A 19929-nucleotide genomic window follows, 5' to 3' on the forward strand; every position below is an offset into this window, starting at 1 on the left:
GTAATCTAATCATTAAGAGACTTCCCTGCAAAACTATTTCACAGTCCTCTCAATGCACTGCTTCTCAAATTAGATTTAAAAAACACATTACAAAATTAACATTAAAATATCCTTTATTAGAGCGTAAATCTGATTGATTTCAATTGACATGATGAAATCCATTGGAATCTTAACTTGCCCCGTTAAAGTTCTGATATTGTGTTTACACCTTCTCACAATCATGAGCTTGATTACTGAAGGGAGCTTCTTATACCTTTTCTTCAGAAGCAGACTGGGTTTGGTAAATTGCCCATTTGATGGTTTGAAAACCCATTCGATGGTATGTAATGGAGTTATCTATTGGAGCCAAAGGCCCGCAATTAATTTTGGGCTGTTTAAATTCATAGAAACATAGAAAATAGGTGCAGGAGTAGGCCATTCGGCCCTTCGAGCCTGCACCGCCATTCAATATGATCATGGCTGATCATTCAGCTCAGTAGCCTGTACCTGCCTTCTCTCCATACCCCCTGATCCCTTTAGCAAAAAGGGCCACATCTAACTCCCTCTTAAATATAGCCAATGAACTGGCCGCAACTACCTTCTGTGGCAGAGAATTCCACAGACTCACCACTCTCTGTGTGAAGAAATGTTTTCTCATCTCGGTCCTAAAAGACTTCCCCCTTATCCTTAAGCTGTGACCCCTGGTTCTGGACTCCCCCAACATCGGGAACAATCTTCCCGCATCTAGCCTCTCCAACCCCTTAAGAATTTTATATGTTTCTATAAGATCCCCCCTCAGTCTTCTAAATTCCAGCGAGTACAAGCCCAGTCTATCTAGTCTTTCCTCATATGTAAGTCCCGCCATCCCAGGGATCAATCTGGTGAACCTTCTCTGTACTCCCTCTAAGGCAAGAACGGCTTTCCTCAGGTTAGACCAAACCTGCACACAATACTCCAGGTGCAGTCTCACCAAGGCCCTATACAACTGCAGCAGAACCTCCCTGCTCCTAAACTCAAATCCTCTTGCTATGAATGCCAACATACCATTCGCTTTCTTCACTGCCTGCTGCACCTGCATGCTTGCTTTCAATGACTGGTGCACCATGACACCCAGGTCACGTTGCATCTCCCCTTCTCCCAATCGGTCACCATTCAGGTAATACTCTGCTTTCCTGTTCTTGCCGCCAAAGTGGATAACCTCACATTTATCCACATTATATTGCATCTGCCATGCATTTGCCCACTCGCCTAAATTCCAGGGAATATCACTTACACCTCATTTCTTCACATTTGCTTTTTAGAAACATAGGCAGAATATCATCCGCTCTTGAAGCCTTGTCATTTTTCATTTGGCTTATGGCTTTTATCGCTTTCTTGTTCAGATGTAGTAGTGAATCTAGACGAGACACTTTGCCATGAATAGGGTCAAGGGCACTGACATCAAGGACGGAGTAATGGCTAAGCATTTCTTCCACGTATTCCTTCCAGATACTGCTTCTCTGTACTTGGTAAGTTCATGAAGACTGCCTCTCTGCAGATGGCAAGTTCACCTCCATTCTTGGCTCACTGCAGGTAGGTCATAGATGGTTTTGACAAATATTGCAAGGACTAAGAGTTGAGAATCAGATTGCTGCAATGCTGAAAGTAACGTAGGTGGAAGGAGCACCTTCTGATGGGAAGGACTCAGACTGACAAAGGCCCAGCATAGTTTTATGGTTCAATTCATAGATACAATCCTCTAATACACCAATTTTTGAATCTCAGTCAATATCAAAGGGGAAGCCACTTTTCAAACATTATTAAGCCAGTGTCAGATTATACAGAGTGATATGTCTGCCCTCGTGTGGATAAATGGTATATAGCACAGAAAATAGCATGAATTCAGTTTTATTTTGTAAAATGATTTACTTTCAACCAATTCAAGACAGTTATTACATGCCACAGATGTGCATTGTAGGACACTTGACAATTTTAAAGCAATAGATATATATATTTTTTAATTAATACACATTTTTAAACTAACATTAGTTGGGGGTGAATAAAAACTTTGATTTATGTGGTAAATTTTTTACAGGACATTTTTCATTTTTCATTGTCCAATACAAATTTATTCTGATTGGCTTTGAAAGTATCTACTTAAAAAGTAGAAGCAACATGAGAAGAAAAATTGGATTTATTATGTCAGTTATTTTATTCCTGGCTTTCAACCTGCTATGTGACCAACAGCCTCAATAAACTTAACAGACCAATCTTCTTTCATATGTGCTGCAACCTCTGAACTATGCTTTTACAAACATTGAATGGCGACATTAAGAACTCTAAAACCAAAAAGTACTAAAAGTTTGTATCTTGAAACTCCCTGCAAATATATCTGTAAAATGCCTATCTCACAATATTAAAAAGTGGTCACATGGACCACGGAATGAAATTACCTGCGCCATTCAAAATGGCTACTGGCCAATTATGTTCAGAGAAACATGAAGCCATACTACCAGTCATCAATACAGCTCAAACTATATTTAATCCTCCACTTATCCATTATTTTAATGCAAGGTAAAAAAGAATAGATGCAGCACAAGTCTGAATTTTATTAAAAACACTTTAATAAAATCCATATGGTCCCTCATTGTGTTCTTTGTGCTACCGAAAATACCTCAGCCTTTTTTGTAATAAGTATGTTATATTCAGAGCTTTTTCCCCAACGTAATCTTTTCAAATATTCTCTACAAAATGTTAGCAATCCAGTTTATGTCAAATACAGGTACGCTATTCATAAACAGTGGTCGGGAGCGTTTAACCCTCCTTTGCTGCAGAAGTGCTGGTGGTAATCTATCATTGAGAGTCTTCACTGTAAAACTATTTCACTGTCATCGCAATACACTGCTTTTCAAATTAGGTTTTAAAAGCACATTACAAACATTAACATTCAAATATCCTTTATTGGAGTCTGAAGCTGATTGTGATGTGGGACATCATTTTCAAGACACATGAAATCCATTTGAATCTTAACTTGCTCCATTAAGGTTCTGAACATGTGTTTACACCTTCTCAAATCATTAGTTTGATCATGAGAGGAATAGATCAGGTAGATGCACAGAGTCTTTTGACCAGAGTAGGGGAAATCGAGGACCAGAGGACATAGGTTCAAGGTTAAGGAGGAAAGATTTAATAGGAATCCAAGTGGTAACTTTTTCACACAAAGGGTGGTGGGTGTATGGAACAAGCTGCCAGAGGAGGTAGTTGAGGCTGGGACTATTCGATCGTTTAAGAAACAGTTAGATAGGTACATGGATAGGACAGGTTTGGAGGAATATGGACCAAGCACAGGCAAGTGGGACTAGTGTAGCTGGGACATTGTTGGCCTGTGTGGACGAGTTGGGCTGAAGGGCCTGTTTCCACACTCTATGACCTCTATGATACCTTTTCTTTTGGAGCAGTCATAAACATGAACATCATTATAAAAATCTGATAACTTGCATTTCTTATGAGAAACAAATGATCCTAAAAAACACTTGGGGTTTCATGTCAGAAAGAAATATATTTGTTTTAGCACAATTTCATCCAATTCCAAGTGTGCACTTAATTTAGAATACCAGATAACAGATAAGTTTTATAATAATTCAAACATTCGAGAACTCTACTCTTCTGTCCTGATTCAATTGGCATTTTCCCATATGAAATTCTGTGAATTTTGGGCCTCTGCCTCAACTGCACCCAGAAGTTGTCAAACCAGTCACATTCTATGCAGCCTTTATAATCAGTGCTCAATCAAGCTTATGTCTTCATCATCCAAAATTATTCTCTCCTTCATCAACTCAATAACTGTGAATAAAATATGCAATCACATCCATTGTAATTTCTTTTGCTCTTCTGAGTCACATGTACTCTGTTGTCAGTTAAAGTCCGAAATTGCTTCACCGCTGTGTCCGTTAGATGTGGATTGTTCGAAATTACGATTTCCTTGAGAAATGGCATCTCCACCAAGCCAAACAAAATTTCTTGATTCAACAATCTATATCCGCTGTAATAAATTGGGAAAGTTAAAATAATGCAGTGTAATGTGAATTTGGTGAAATAATAAAAAGTTTAAAACTTAACATTCATTCAGATAGTTAAACAACTGCTTAACAGCAAACTTCAAGAGCAAACTAATAATCTTGACAAATCCCATTCTATGACCATTGTAAGGAGCATTTATTCCTGACTGTTTACATACAGGTGCAACACCGAATTTCCAGCACCCACGATTCCAGATTCATTCTGGGTTATTTGTTTTCTCAGAGATCATGCAATAATCAAACAATAATACACCCCTGGCCTGTTAATGACACCCCTCCCATGTCTTTAAAGCACCACGTAGAGTCAGAGGCATAAATAAAACAAATATAAAACGTAAACTGAATGTGAATGGAATGAGCTGCCAACCCTTCCCTGGCTCCCACCATCTCCCCGGCCGTTTAGAGCCCTGGCTTCCAAACGGACTCCCCACACACAAAGTGCACCAGAGAGCCCATCTTCACCCACCCCACATTCCAGTGACACAGCTGTTGTTGCGGCTCACGTTGCAGCCCCTGGGAATAGCTCTTTGTATAGGTTGCTGCCCACTCCCCCCCACCCCCTCCTTTTATAATCTAACAAACCTGCGCTAGACTTATCATGCCAAGAACATCAAGATACCGTGAACAAAACATGTTTGGAATACAAAGAACAGAAAGTAGGACAAAAAGGTGAATAAAAATGTGAAAGGTTTGTTTCCATCATCAGGTGATCAAATCCATTTGGTTTTGCTCCAGTTCATGTAATAAATAAGAATATAACCAAACAAATGTAGAGAAGCAAGTTTGCTTTAATGCCTCCCAAGGATCGTAACTAATTTGCTGGTGATTAACTTAAAACTAATCTTTACACAAGTAAACCAGGGAGTGTAATTTTAAAGTAATTTGAAGAAGGACAAGAGAACAGGTGAGGATTTTATTTTCCCACGTGAAAGCATTTAAGGCTCTTGAAATCTCTGCTTAAAAGGATAGTACAAATGGAAATATTCTGGATATATAATATGTATATATATATATATGAAGAGCAGTGACCTGCACAGCTATGGGCAGCCCAGCTGGGGAGGTGGTGGGATTGAAGACTTCCATTTCATAGGCTTCAAATAATTTAAGACTGAGGTTACTTAAGTTATTTTGGTCAGCATATCTTTAAAAAGTTAAAAACCATCAGCTTGACAATTGCAGTTTTTTTTCTTAGCTTCCCCATTACCTTATTTGCTCAGAATCAACACTTTGTTTAAAATCACCTAAATAGCAGATGATGTATCTATTTAAGTGCTGACGATGTATTTAGCAACACAAGAGAATAAGCAGCAAAGCCAGTAAACACGGTGCTGTTTATACCAATCATGCACAATTTTCAGAAATTAAACTGGTTAAACTGACCACACTATCTACTGCAATTGGAGATACTTTGAGTTCACAAAATCATCCTTATTTAAAAAATACTCAAACCAGAATTTAATTAATGGTTCAATGGATGAAAACAACATGCTGATGTAGCACACAGTCATACAAACCACAATTATATGTACGTACATTTGTCTTTGGGAGTTAGCTTCAGCATAGTTGGGCATCAAAACTAGCCTCCATGCACCAAGCGATAGGGTGGAAAAACAGTGAATCAGCCACCATTCTTATAGATATGCATAACATTTATAATCATGTACCTATGGAGTGCACCAACCTGACTTGGAAATATATGGTTGATTCCTCAATATTACTGGATCTAAATCCTGGAACTTCATAACCGACAACAGCATGGGAGTACCTTTATCAGAAGAATTGCAGTAATTCAATGTGGCATCTCACCATCACCACCTACCTCATAGGTGCAGGCATAGGCAATGAATGCTGGCTTTGCCAAAAATGAATTAAACAAAACTGAATTTTGTATCAATTAATACAGATGTATTATAATTTACCTTAGGTCTAGGGTCTGCAAGAAAGGAAACTGTTTGGGCAGTTGCTTTAACATTGTTTCAGTAATACCATTGCATAGCACCAAGCTTAGATGTTTAAGACTTTTTCCTGAAGAATCAGAGAGAAGCTGTACATCGACATTCGAAAGTCTTGCATTTATCAAATCAATTTTTGTGAGCTCCAAAGGTAAAACTTTCACAAATTCAGCAAGTGGTCCATTCCCTGGTAAATTGAACACAGAAATTAAATACAGAAGAATCCATTTTAAAAATCTTCCTTCACAATAACACATATTTTATGAAAAGTTCAAACATCAAGAGCCAAAGAAATAATAATTTGCTGAATACTTTTGTCATTTTAACACTCTTAAATTTGATTGTAAAACATTGGCATGCAGCATCTTAATATTCCACCGGAGTTCTTTTTTTTTTTTTAAATGAAGATCCCACTCAGAAATTAACCTATTATAAAGGTCATATAACTTGGCAATACTTAAATGTTTCTGGTTTCAAGCATAACACCAGGACTTGAGAACACTATTTAGGTGAAGTGCAGGTAGACACAAAATGCTGGAGTAACTCAGCAAGACAGGCAGCATTTCTGGAGAGAAGGAATGAGTGATGGTTCGGATCGAGACCCTTCTTCAGATTGATGTCAGGGGAGTGAGCGGGATAGAGATAGAATGTAGTGGAAGACAGTACGACCGGTGGGAGAACTGGGAAGGTGGGGAAAGCAACGGCAATTTAAAGTTAGAGAAGTCAAGGTTCATTCCGCTGGGGTGTAAGCTACCCAAGCAAAATACGAGGTGCTATCCCTCTAATTTGTGCTGGACCTCACTCTGACAATGGAGGAGGCCCAGGACAGAAAGGTCAGATTGGGAATGGGAGGGGAATTAAAGTGCTGGGCAACCGGGAGATCAGGTAGGTTAAGGTGGACTGAGCAGAGGTGTTCAGCGAAACGATCGGCGAACCTGCGCCAGGAGTTAACACCTAGAACATCCGATACAGTAGATGAAGTTGGAAAGTTGCAAGTGAACCTCTGCCTCACCTGGAAAGACTGTCAGGGTTCTTGGATGGAGTCGAGAGGGGGGAGTAAAGGGACAGGTGTTGCATCTCCTGCGGTTGCTGGGGAAGTACCTGGGAAGGGGGTGGTTTGGGTGGGAAGAGATAAGTTGACCAGGGAGTTGAGGAGGAAACGATCTCTGCGGAAAGCAGAAAGGGGTGGAGATGGGAAGATGTGGCCAGTAGTGGGATCCCGTTGGAGGTGGCAAAAATGTTGGAGGATTATAGGAGTATAGGATTGGAGGAGTATGCGATGGCTGATGGGGTGGAAGGTGAGGACAAGGGGGACTCTGTCCTTGTTACGAATGGGAGGAGGGGGAAGCAAGTTTCCTAAAGAATGAGGACATCTCCGATGACCTGGCATGGAAAACCTCATCCTGGGCGCAATGCGGCATAGACAGAGGAATTGGGAGTAGGGGATAGAGTATTTACAGGAAGCAGGGTGAGAAGAAGTGTAGTGTAGATAGCTATGGGAGTCAGTGGGTTTGTATCTAGATAGCTATGGGAGTCAGTGGGTTTGTATTCTAGATAGCTATGGGAGTCAGTGGGTTTGTATCTAGATAGCTATGGGAGTGTTAGGGTAAGTACAGTTCAATTTAGTAGCAGGAACTTCAGATGCCTTGATCTCATTTTACATAGAAACAGAGACACATAGACGCATAGAAAAATAGGTGCAGGAGTAGGCCATTCGAGCCAGCACCATTCAACATGATCTTGACTGATTATCTAAAATCTGTATCCTGTTCCTGTTTTTTCCCCATATCCCTTGATTCCTTTAGCCCTAAGAGCTAAATCTAACTCTCTCTTGAAAATATCCAGTGAATTGGCCTCCACTGCCTTCTGCAGCAGAGAATTCCACAGATTCACAACTCTCTGGGTGAAGAGGTTTTTTTGTCATCTCAGTCCAAAATGGCCTACCCCTTATTCTTAAAATGTGACCCCTGGTTCTGGACTCCCCCAACATCAGGAACATTTTTCCTGCTTCAAGCCTGTCCAATCCTTTAAGAATTTTATATGTCTCGGTAAGATCCCCTCTCATCCTTCTGAATGCCAGTGAATACAAGCCCAGTTAACCCATTCTTTCATCATATGTCAGTCCCGCCATCCCGGGATTTAACTTGGTGAACCTACACTGTACTCCCTATATAGAAATAATGTCCTTCCTCAAATTAGGAGACCAAAATTGCACACAATACTCCAGGTGCAGTCTCACAAGTGTCCTGTACGACTGCAGTAGGATCTCCTTCCTCCTAAACTCAAATCCTCTCGCAATGACGGCCAACATGCCATTAGCTTTCTTCACTGCCAACTGTACCTGCATGCTTACTTTCAGTGACTGATGTACAATCACACCCAGGTCTCGTTGCACCTCCCCTTTTCCTACCTGGCACCATTCAGATAATAATCTGCCTTCCTGTTCTTACCACCAAAGTGGATAACCTCACATTTATCCACATTATATTGCATCTGCCATGCGTCTGCCCAGTAACCCAACTTATCCAAGTCACCCTGCAGCGTCATAGCATCCTCATCGCAGCTCACACTGCCACCCAGCTTTGTGTCATTCGCAAACTTAGAGATGTCACATTTAATTCCCACGTCTAAATCGTTAATATTGTAAATAACTGGGGTCCCAGCAGCAAGCCTTGCAGCACCCCACTAGTCACTGCCTGCCATTGTGAAAAGGACCCATTAATTCCTACTCTTTGCTTCTTGTCTGCCAATCAGTTCTCTATCCATGTCAATAACCTACCCCCAATACCATGTGCTCTAATTTTGCACACTAATCTCTTGTGTGGGACCTTGTCAATGGCTTTTTGAAAGTCCAGATACACCACATCCTCTGGTTCTCCCTTATCCATTCTACTTGTTACATCCTCAAAAAATTCCAGAAGATTAATCAAGCATGATTTCCCCTTCATAAATCTATGCTGACTTTGATCGATCCTGTCAATGCTTTCCAAATGTGCTGCTATAACATCTTTAATAATCAACTCCAGCATCTTCCCCACTACCAATGTAAGGCTAAATGGTCTATAATTCCCCGTTTTCTCTCTCCCTCCTTTCTTAAAAAGTGGAGTTACATTGGCTACCCTCCAGTCCACAGGAACTGATTCAGTCGAGAGAGCATTGGAAATTGATCACCAATGCACCCACGATTTCTCGGGCCACCTCCTTGAGCATTCTGGGATGCAGACCATCAGGCCCTGGGGGTTTATCTGCCTTCAGTCCCAACAGTTTACCTCACACCATTTCCTGAATAATGTGGATTCCCTTCAGTTCCTCCACCCACTAGATCCACAGTCCCCTAATATTTCTGGGAGATTGTTTGTGTCTTCCTTATTGAAGACAGAACCAAAGTACTCATTTAACTGTTCTGCCATTTCCTTGTTTCCCATTATAAATTCACCTGTCTCTGATTGTAAGGGACCTACATTTGTCTTCACTAATCTTTTCCTTTTTACGGATCTAAAGAAGCTTTTAGAGTCAGTTTTTATATTCTCCGTAAGCTTTCTTTCATGCTCTTTTTCCCCCTCTTAATTAACCCTTTTGTCCTCCTCTGTTCTAAATTTCTCCGAGTCCTCTTTGCTGCTTCCTCTGGCCTTTATATGCCTCTTCCTTGGATTTAACACTATCCTTGATTTCTCTCGTTTGCCATGGTTGAGCCGCATTCTCCGTTTTATTTTTCGCCAGACAGGGACGAACAATTTTTGGAGTTCATCCATGCGGTCTTTAAATCTTTGCCATTGCATCTCCACCATCAACCCTTTAAGTATAATTTGCCAGTCTATCCTAGCCAATTCCCATCTCATACCTTCAAAGTATCCTTTCTTTAAGTTCAGAGCCCTCGTCTCTGAATTAACCGTGTCACTCCCCATCCCAATGCAGAATTCCACCATATTATGGTCACTGTTGCCCAAGGGGCTCTGCACAACAAGATCGCTAACTAATCCTTCTTCATTACACAATACCCAGTCTAAGATGGCCTGCCTTCTTGTCGGTTCCTCTACATATTGGTTTAAAAAACTATTCCGTATACAGTCCAGGAAATTCTCCTCCTCAGCGCTGCTACCAATTTAGTTGGCTCGATCTACATGTAGATTAAAGTCACCCATGATAACTGCTGTACCTTTGCTACACGTATCCCTAATTTCCTGCTTAGGGAACCTCCCTACTGCTGTTTGGTGGTCTGTATACAACTCCAACAAGCGTTTTCTGCCCTTGGCTATTTCGCAGTTCGACCCATTCCGATTTTACACCACCCAAGCTAATGTCTCTAATCTTCTAGAAGTCGCATCCTAAATTTACTCTGTCAGTATCTCTTCTTTGGCTTATCATCCATTTCCTCCTCCTGCTTTTGTGAAGTATCTTTCTGCCTTTGTTCCCTCCATTTCAGGACCCATGCAAGTGATTGTTAAATGTATCAAATTACAATGTTAAAATTATGTTAATCAAATATTCTGAGCTAAAATTTCTGCATCCAGGTTGCTTCCTTCAGCATTTTCAAGAATGAAACCAGACTAGCAAGTGTAGAGTTATGCCACTTAGAGGTACACTAAACCCTTGTGTTAATGGACTTTTTTTATAATGGATTTCAGTTACAATGGACGGACCTACTGACAGTTGTCAACGCCACTGCTGGCTTGCACCGCCGGCTGCCCACACCACTGCAGGTGTTTGTTTCTACTACTGATACAATGATAATACCATACTTGGTTGTAGCAGAGAATGGGCAATAATCTTCAACGTATGAATTTTGAAGTTTCACAAAATGAAGGAAAAAAAATTCCCTTTGGGAATCCATTCTGATGTCGCCACCTGTTAGTCGAACATCAGATTTACATACAAGCATACTTGTACGTCAATATCCCTTTAAGACGTGTTGACGCAAAATCGTATCTTCAAAGGAATTCAAAACAAAACTGATAGCAAGCGCACAAAGGCACTTCTTTGTTTCTAGCATTTCCAACATTTTTCAGTCGTAGTTTTCTTATACAACTTCTGAAAAGCTCCAATAAAGCTTACTGCTATTAACTGTCTTTCGAAGTTTTCCTTTCTCCGTAGTCAGATTTAATGTAGACAATGACCCAATCTGTCTGTTTCACGTTCAAAGCTTTTGCAATAAAACAATTCTTGTTGCATGCAGTCGCTACACAAGCTCCAGTCTCCTTCTTAGAGCCAATTAAAACTTTAAATAACTCTTAGAGACTGGTTTACTTATCTTCTCTCACCGAGGATAGCTCTTGATCTATTCATTCTGGCTGAGGATTTTTTTTACAATAGCACTCCATCTAAGATAAGTTCTTACACATGTAGCGGCAACTTAGTCCTTCCCAATAAAGTCCTTAAGCTTACCGTTGACGAAGGAGGTGGAGCGATATTTCTTGACGCAAATAACAGAGATCTTCACGACGTTGCAGTTTATTTAGTCGTTTATTGAAGTAACAATACAAAACAGATTAGTATATCTCCTGTCGTTTACTTGTTTGTTTGGTAAGAACTTAGTATCTCACCGTCACTCCTTCGTATCCTGTTACTGACTTACTAAAACCCTATGTTTAGTAGGCTTGGCTTGTATGGCTACTAAGACCCTATTATCTTAGCAGCTCCTGGTGTCACTGAAGCATTACGTCAGTGCTGGGTGAATTATACTCATAATCCTGGCCCCTCCCATGCCTCCTCCCAGTCCATATACGTGAGCCTAATATTATCTCACGACAACCCCCTGGTGTCCAAAAATAATACAGCAGGACACAAAATAATATAATATGCTAAGATAGCTGATAAACACGAAATGGCTCCTACAACTGTATTTACATGTCTAGCAGCTTTGTCAATGAAAATAAAAATAAAACTGCCAGATGCTTGAAATCTAAAATAAAAATGAAAATCCTGGAAATACTCAGCACATTAGGCCACAGCTGGGAGAAGAGAAACAGAGATAATGCTTCAGGTCGGAGAAACATTATCTCCGTTTCTCTTCCCACAAGTGCTGCCTGACCTGCTAACTATTTCAAACATTTTCCATTTTTAATTAAATTCTGTGGACTCCAGTGAACAAATTGCTTTTATATAATGACTTAATTGTCCAAAACAAAGATCCTTCATTGAAGCAATACCAAAAAATGTCATACCAATTCATTTAAGGATAAATTGATTCAGCTGAATAAACGGCTGATTTTTACAAAGGAAACTAGGCAGAGAGCCTCTGAAAAGGAATTACAAAGCTGAACGTGTTAATAGCTGAAGGTAAGGCAGCCGACAGTGAAATAATTAATGTAAGTACTGCTGAAGAGGCCAAAATTAAAAGAGTTTGAGTTTCACAAGACAAATTATTTGTAAAAATCTACTTACAGGACAGTTCCAATTCGGTAATATTCGGCAGGTTGTCCAGCATGCTGTGCACAAAATTGGTGTTCAATAAAACGCAGGGCCTGGTAAGACTCACAGAAAGGCTACGGACATTCCGAAGTTGGTTGAGCGCTTTCCTGGACAGTGGACCATTTGTGCTATTGAGAAGAGTCAGCTTCTCTAACTGAAGCTGCGAAATGCAGGGTGGTTCAAAGCCATCTGGAAGAACAAATGTTTCATTTTTGGTTATGGTGACACATCATTATCTATTATATTACTAAAACTCTCATATTGTATATATACATATTTGTGCGTGTATATATAGCCTTTTTGTACGTGCTCCAAATACAGCCAAAACGTTACACAATAGAGCAACAATTTTAGAACCACATTACTCACCATTGTCCTGCGGTTCAAATGATTGTATCATTTTAAAAGTTTTTACTTTTTAAACTTAAAAAATCACTTTTTAAACTTTAATAAATCCCTTTTCCACTTGCCCTGCCCGTCAGCCATATTCGATGTCAGAAAGGGAACCCAACAGCTGCCCGGCCAATGCAGGTCGAGGGCGGGACCAATAGGAGCTCGGAGGGAGGCGGGATTCGCCCGAGTTCCCCTCTGTTTTCCTCCAGCGCCCGCTTCAACCGACGGCGTTGTCGAATCCCCACTCCCGCCTGGCCCTAGCGCTCCGGACCATCACCGGACTACAACCCACAGCAGGGAGCTTCTTCTCCTCCTCCTCCCGCGCCTGCTTCAACCGATGGCGTCGTCGACGACTCCAACAACAACGGCGGCCGCTCTCGTTCTTCTTCTCCTCCTCCCGCTCCACCATCTTGTACGTGCCTCCCACCGCACACACACACGCACCACTCCAGGGTAATAATAAAAATAATAATGATATAATGTAATAATAATAATACTTACAATATAATAATGTAAGGATATAAAATGGTATATTGTATATCTATTAATATATATTAATCTCTTGCAGGGGAGGGGGATGTGGGGGTCTGACTGATGCCTGGATTGGGCGGGATGGAGTGGATGAGTGGGAGGGGGGAGGGGAGGGTGCTAGACCAATGCAGGAGAGCTTTGTGCCCAACGGTTTGTTAAATGTGACTGGTTCGGGCCAGTATGAAGCCAGAGAAAGGTCAGAAATCTGTTTAGAGAAATGTTTTTGGTTGCTAACTATGATGATCCTCAAGTCATGGTGACTTTTGACAATAGAATATGATCCAGTTCAGCAATGCCTGCTGATAGTTAAATTAATTGTTTGAAACACTCAAGTTGATAAAGATTTTAAAGACATTTTGTCTGAAGAACACGTTTACACACACTATTAAGTCGTGAACCAATGATAAGTTTGAATATTTTGGGCAAACCTGATTTTAAGTCCGCGCACACACACACACGTATTGTCTATTATGGTCTCACTCAGTGTAAAACTCTTCAAATGTTAAGAGCCTTAGGATATTTTATTACATTAATGACTCCAAGGTCAAGATACCAGAACATATTTGATCCATCCAAGGCTACAATACACAATATCCCTATGGCTAGCTACTATGGACTCTAAATACAATCTATTGACTAGTACCTTCTTGAACTGATTAGGTTTCTTTTCCCAGCACTTGCCAACAAACTGGTCCATATATTTTCCACTCTTAAAAAGCAATGCATTCCCTCTTTTGCTTCCTTCATCTACAAATACAATCCTCTTACTTCTGTTCTATAAATGAAAAACAAAGCTTCTGCATTCTCATTATTCCAACCCATTTTCCCCCCTTGTTTAGAAGATCACCCAAGGACGTAGAGTATCATTTTCCAGATTTATTTTTCCCCAATTGGCCTGTGCTTTTTTTTAAAAAGTGAGGGTGCCTGCATTGTGCACTTGGGAAAATAAATCTGGATTTTAATTGGGAAAATAAATCTGGATTTTCCCATAAGCTTGGGTAATGTTCTCAATGAAAAGCAAAATTGTCCCAATAATCTATTGAGCATTCCCTCTATAGATACAAGGTGCCACCGTGTAAAGTGTGGAGCACCTTATAGCTATGGAGGGCATGCCAGATAGATCTTTTGGATGTTTTTACATCTCATACAAAAACTTATTTATCCATGATCTTTTTCATACCTGGCTGTTTAGAAGTCCTCATTTCTGGTGCTGTAAAACAGAGTGATAAATTCTCCCAAGTGTCCACAGAACTCAATGACAGTTCTCTCAGTTTTGGCAACCGGAATAAAATATACTGAATTGACAACAAAGGAGCGTTCTTCTGCCTTATATGAAGTGTCAAAGACTGCAACTTTTTTAAATCTGCAAGGAGGCACAGCAAACTGCCACGGCCAAATAATGAAGAACATAAAACCAAGGCTGTCAATTGTTTGAAGGTAGCCACTTCACTCAGCAGCTCTTGGTCCAGCACTAATGAACTGTTACTCAGTTGCAGTTTTTGCAAGTTTGCCAGTGGTCTCATGGTACGCAGTCTTTCCATGTTCATTTTCACATTCATAGAAACAGATGTTAAGTTAGGCATTAAGTTAACCATCTTCTGCAATTGCTTCGATGTTGCTTCCTTAATCACCAGACATCTTATTCTCCTTTTTCTGAGTGTTGTCCAAAAACAGGAGTTGCAGCTTTGTAAACGTTTTAGGACAACCGTCTTGTTCAGCCATAGAGTAGGATGGTCAATCAATTGATGGAAATACTTGCAAGTTGCACGAACATTAGCCTTTTCCTCAAATGAAAGATATCGAAATACCTCCAACAATATATCCTGAGGTAGGTATAACCATTGTTGACCTATTTTTGCCATAATTGTGAGTTTCTTTGAGAAAAGAGGTGTGAGACACCCACTGCAAGTCTATATTTCAATGTTTAACATTGACACTTCAGTGTATTACTGGCAATATTAATTTCAGTTTATATTTACGATTCTATTTAGAAGCAAATAAAATTTTATTTTCTAGTGATTTTTGACAACAAAATTTCTGTGCGGATTACATGCTATTTTTCATATTCAAGTTCATTTGCTTGTCTTGGAGCACGTCTTGGAGGTGCGCTTGAGTAACAAAAGATGAACATTCATCTAATTATGACTTCCGTCGAAATGAAGCGCTTCCCGTTTCTTGAATATTGACCCACTGTTGAAAGAAAGGTAAATAATTCGGTAGAATTGCAAGTCCATGCTAGGTCATTCCAAAGCACCTCAAATAACCTATCCTTTTTTCTTATTATGCAAATTTAATTCAATTTTCACAAGCCAGCTAGGAGGTGCTGAGAGAGAATGTGAAACTTAAAGAACTAGTATCAGTAATAAAATAGCACAGGACAAATTAGAAAGATTGCAATATGATCTTGAACCTTATTGTTTACATCCTCTGATTTTAAAAGACTTAGCTACAGAGATAATATATATAATTCCAAAATATCTTTCAAAAAACCCTGGATTATAACACAAATCCTACAGACTGGGAAGGACCACACATAACTGGTATTCAAGAAAAGGGCGAGAAAGAGAAAACAGGCCAGTTTAGCTAATTCAAGTTGTTAGGAAAGTGTTAAAATCTAACAATAAGCCACTTCAGAAAGACATAAGGACTGGAGATCAGGGGGTCAGCCATTGATGACAGCAAAGTTCTTTTGTCAATCATTGTTAATTTTGGAATTGTCCATTTCACAAGGCTATGGATACTCACAAAGTGCTGGAGTAATTTGCTTAGTTACTGCAGCATTTTGTGTCCATCAGTTGGTGTTTGTAATGTTCAATAGCCTGTGGGTAAGAAGCTATCCCTGAACCTGGAAGTCTATGACAATGCCAGTATTTCTAACTCCATTCATTTAACCATCAACACAGAAAAGGACAGCACAGGTACGTTCCCATTGGCCTTAATGCATGAGCAGAACGACGCAAAATTTATTAAACTAAGCACATCTTCCTGCACATGATCCATTTCCCTTCAATCCTTGTGTAACCAAAATGCCACGAGTCAAGTCAAGAGTGTTTTATAGGAAAAAAAACTGCAGATGCTGGTTTAACTCGAAGGTAGACACAAAATGCTGGAGCATCTCGGGAGAAGGAATGGGTGACGTTTCGGGTCGACACCCTTCTTCAGAGTGTTTCATATGTCAAGTGTCATATGTCCCAGATAGAACACTTGAATTCGTACTTGCAGCAGCACAACAGAATATCTAAACATAGTACACTGTATACAATAAACGAGAAGAAATGGGTGACGTTCAGGTTGAGACCCTTCTTCACATTGAATCAGGGGAAAAGGAAATGAGAGATATAAACGATATAGAGAGACGATATAGAGAGAATTAAATAATCTCTCTACATTTCTCACTCTCATTTCCCTTTCCCCCGATTTTCAGTGCGGTTGCAGGGGAAAGTGCCCGGGGATGGGGTGGTTTGGGTAGGAAGGGACAAGTTCCTGGGGATGGGGTGGTTTGGGTAGGAAGGGACGAGTTCCCGGGGATGGGGTGGTTTGGGTAGGAAGGGACAAGGATGGGGTTGTTTGGGTAGGAAGGGATGAGGATGGGGTGGTTTGGGTAGGAAGGGACGAGGATGGGGTGGTTTGTGTCGGAAGGGACGAGGATGGGGTGGTTTGGGTAGGAAGGGACGAGGATGGGGTGGTTTGGGTAGGAAGGGACGAGGATGGGGTGGTTTGGGTAAGAAGGGCAACCTCACAAAATGCAACACCTGTCCCTTTACCTCCCCCCACAACTCCATCCAAGGACCCAAACAGTCCTTCCAGGTGAGACAGAGGTTCACCTGCACCTCCTCCAACCTCATCTATTGCATCCGCTGCTCCAGATGTCAACTTATTTACATCGGCGAAACCAAACGCAGGCTCGACGATCGCTTCGCTCAACACCTACGCTCGGTCCGCGTTAAACAAACTGATCTCCCGGTGGCCGAGCACTTCAACTCCCCCTCCCACTCTGACCTTTCTGTCATGGGCCTCCTCCAGTGCCATAGTGAGGCCCACCGGAAATTGGAGGAACAGCACCTCATATTTCGCCTGGGCAGCTTGCAGCCCAGTGGTATGAACATCGACTTCTCCAACTTTAGATAGTTCCTCTGTCCCTCTCTTCCCCTCCCTCTTCCCAGATCGCCCTCTATCTTCCTGTCTCCACCTATATCCTTCCTTTGTCCCGCCCCCCTGACATCAGTCTGAAGAAGGGTCTCGACCCAAAACGTCGCCCATTCCTTCTCTCCCGAGATGCTGCCTGACCTGCAGTTACTCCAGCATTTTGTGAATAAATATCTTCGATTTGTACCAGCATCTGCAGTTATTTTCTTATACTATATGTTTCTATAAAATCCCCTCGCATCCTTCTAAATTCCAGTGCATACAAGCTCAGTCGACCCATTCTTTCATCATATGTCAGTCCCGCCATCCCAGGTTTTAACCTGGTGAACCTATGCCGCACTCCCTCATTGGAGCCCTTGCACGACCCCTGACCCGTACTGTCGCCACGCAATGCCTTCTGGGGGACAAGCGGTGTACTGCAGACAAGCATTTACAATGGCTGCCAGGACAGTGGGACCATCTTCGGTCCCAGCAGCCATTGAATTGTCGGTTTTTTGCCAGAATTCTGAAGCCAAAATTACAAGTAAACTTGCAACACCTCAGCCCCAACCAAAAATCTTTATGAATGGCACCACATAATTAGTGCTTAATCACATCAGGCTGCTTAACTGTTGTTTTCCTGCGTAAATGTGCCTTGACTTGTGTTTGTGGCCGATACCAGTGCATGAAGTGAAGCCTCTCTGGCCATGGATGGCAGATTGGTTCTACACTCATTACAATACCATGGTTGTCATCGCATTTTGGAAGCAGCTTCGCCTTGAGGTGACGCTGCGGAGGACATGTTAGATACAAAATGTTGGAGTAACTCGGCGGGACAGGCAGCATCTCTGGAGAGGGAATCGGTGACGTTTCGGGTCCAGATCCTTCTCGACCCGAGGCATCACCCATTCCTTCTCTCCAGAGGAGTTACTCCAGCTTTTTGTGTCTTTCTTCAGTTTATACCAGCATCTGCAGTTCCTCCCAACACATTGTGGAGGACAACATGTTCTAAGCTTCCAATTCCCTGCAAAATCAAAGATGGCAAGGCACGAGAGGGAAGAGGTCAGACAGACTCTGGACCTGGCCGTCTTGCTCCAGGACATGTCGTGTAATTATGGCGTTGATGGGTTGTGGACATTAAATGGGGCATCCATCCAGAGTCATAGCATGTCTTGGCTGGGTTCCTTCTGGCATCTCAGCCTAGTCGCTGTAGTGTATCCAGCTCTGGAAGGGCATTGGCAGCCCATAAGGAGTGTAAACCCAAGGTATTTTGAACAGGAGCCAAAATGTTCCACGTCTTGTACTGCAGAGATAGTCGTTTATTTTTGCGTGGAAGTTAAGCTCTCTGGCGTCTGTTTCCACTGGCGCCGTTTCCAATGTGACGACCGCGGTGCCGATAAAGTACTAGATAAATCATCGTGATGAAAGACGCAGTGTAAACCTGACACTTGGTGACCCACGGCACACTAGAGCTGGGGTGTGTGGGGATGTAAGCGAAGAGGAGCTCTAATGAACTCTGAAAGCTCGCTGTACAGTAACTGTTCAGCGTTTCAGATGCCTGACCCGCTGAGCTACTCCAGCTTTTTGTGTCTCGACTTCGGTTGAAGTCAGCGTCTGCAGTTCCTCCCTACACAAGCGTTGTGTGGTACCGCTGGACTGATACAAAGCCGGCTTGTAACGCGCAGTCATCTCATTCATCCTTTTCTGCAATCAATTCCCGGGTACAGCCTGTTGCTAACTCGGTGCATTCTCCTCCTCTCTCATCGGAGAGGAGAACATCTTCAAAGTAGACTTACCTTTAGCAGATTTTGCAGGGGCAGAGACAAAATGTGTAGGAAAGAAGTGCAGATGCTGGTTTAAATCGAAGGTAGACAAAATGCTGGAGTAACTTAACGGGACGTACGTGTTGAGTGTGTGGCGAGTGTATGCCGGAAGTTTACTTGTCCCTCAGAATGCTTGAGCGACTCCATGCGTCACGCCCTTTGACCTGCAGAACTTACGTGCAGGGGCTCTATAACAATAATGTCCTTCCTCAAATTAGGAGACCAAAATTGCGCACAATGCTCCATGTGCGGTCTCACCAGGGCCCTGTCCAAATGCAGTAGGGCCTCCCTGTTCCTAAACTCAAATCCTCTCGCAATGAAGGCCAACATGCCATTAGCTTTCTTTACTGCCTGCTCTACCTACATGCTTACTTTCAGTTCGGTTTAAACTAGCATCTGCAGTTCCTTCCTACATATAAGTAAGTAAGTGTGTGTGTGTGTGTTTATACACACATACGTTAAAAGCCAAAAAAAACAACAGTGCAAAATGCCTGTCTAAATGTCCCTTAAACCCCGCCATATAGCCTGCTTCCATCACCTTACAAAACAATCCTTGTAAACTGGGTAATTTGTTTTAAAGAAAGGCACAGACCATCGAGTGAAGGCGGCAGCAACTTCCTTCCCAGTCGGCGCAGGGTCGCGGGAAGATGGCGTCATGGA

The 19929-nt window shown here is 41.7% G+C and overlaps 1 protein-coding gene across 4 annotated transcripts; it reads right to left on the minus strand.

Moving 5' to 3' along the window:
- Positions 1–1921: 1921 nt before the first annotated feature.
- LOC144597665 (uncharacterized) lies at positions 1922–19905 on the minus strand. Of its 4 annotated transcripts, none has more exons than XM_078407187.1 (6): positions 19862–19905; positions 14502–15511; positions 12371–12586; positions 5957–6176; positions 5719–5802; positions 1922–4000 (listed from the first exon to the last, which is right to left on the minus strand). In XM_078407187.1, exons 2-6 carry the CDS (start codon positions 15181–15183, stop codon positions 3790–3792), a joined length of 1413 nt encoding a protein of 470 aa, XP_078263313.1. In that variant the 5' UTR covers positions 15184–15511; positions 19862–19905; the 3' UTR covers positions 1922–3789. The 4 variants fall into 4 exon arrangements, 3 of the variants coding, with proteins under 3 accessions (XP_078263313.1, XP_078263314.1, XP_078263316.1); XM_078407188.1 differs by lacking the exon at positions 19862–19905 and adding an exon at positions 19243–19293; XR_013547782.1 differs by having other exon boundaries at positions 3889–4000; positions 5571–5802.
- Positions 19906–19929: the final 24 nt, after the last annotated feature.

The sequence above is a fragment of the Rhinoraja longicauda genome, chromosome 10, assembly GCF_053455715.1.
Source record: "Rhinoraja longicauda isolate Sanriku21f chromosome 10, sRhiLon1.1, whole genome shotgun sequence".
Lineage (NCBI taxonomy): Eukaryota > Metazoa > Chordata > Chondrichthyes > Rajiformes > Arhynchobatidae > Rhinoraja > Rhinoraja longicauda.

Excerpts from the sequence above, each read along its gene's own strand:
- LOC144597665 (XM_078407187.1), bottom strand. The coding sequence starts at position 15,183 with ATGGCAAAAATAGGTCAACAATGGTTATACCTACCTCAGGATATATTG. Across the intron at positions 12,587-14,501 it reads GAGGACTTCTAAACAGCCAG|ATGGCTTTGAACCACCCTGC; the intron begins GTATGAAAAAGA and ends TTGTTCTTCCAG. Across the intron at positions 4,001-5,718 it reads ACCATATATTTCCAAGTCAG|CGGATATAGATTGTTGAATC; the intron begins GTTGGTGCACTC and ends AATTTATTACAG.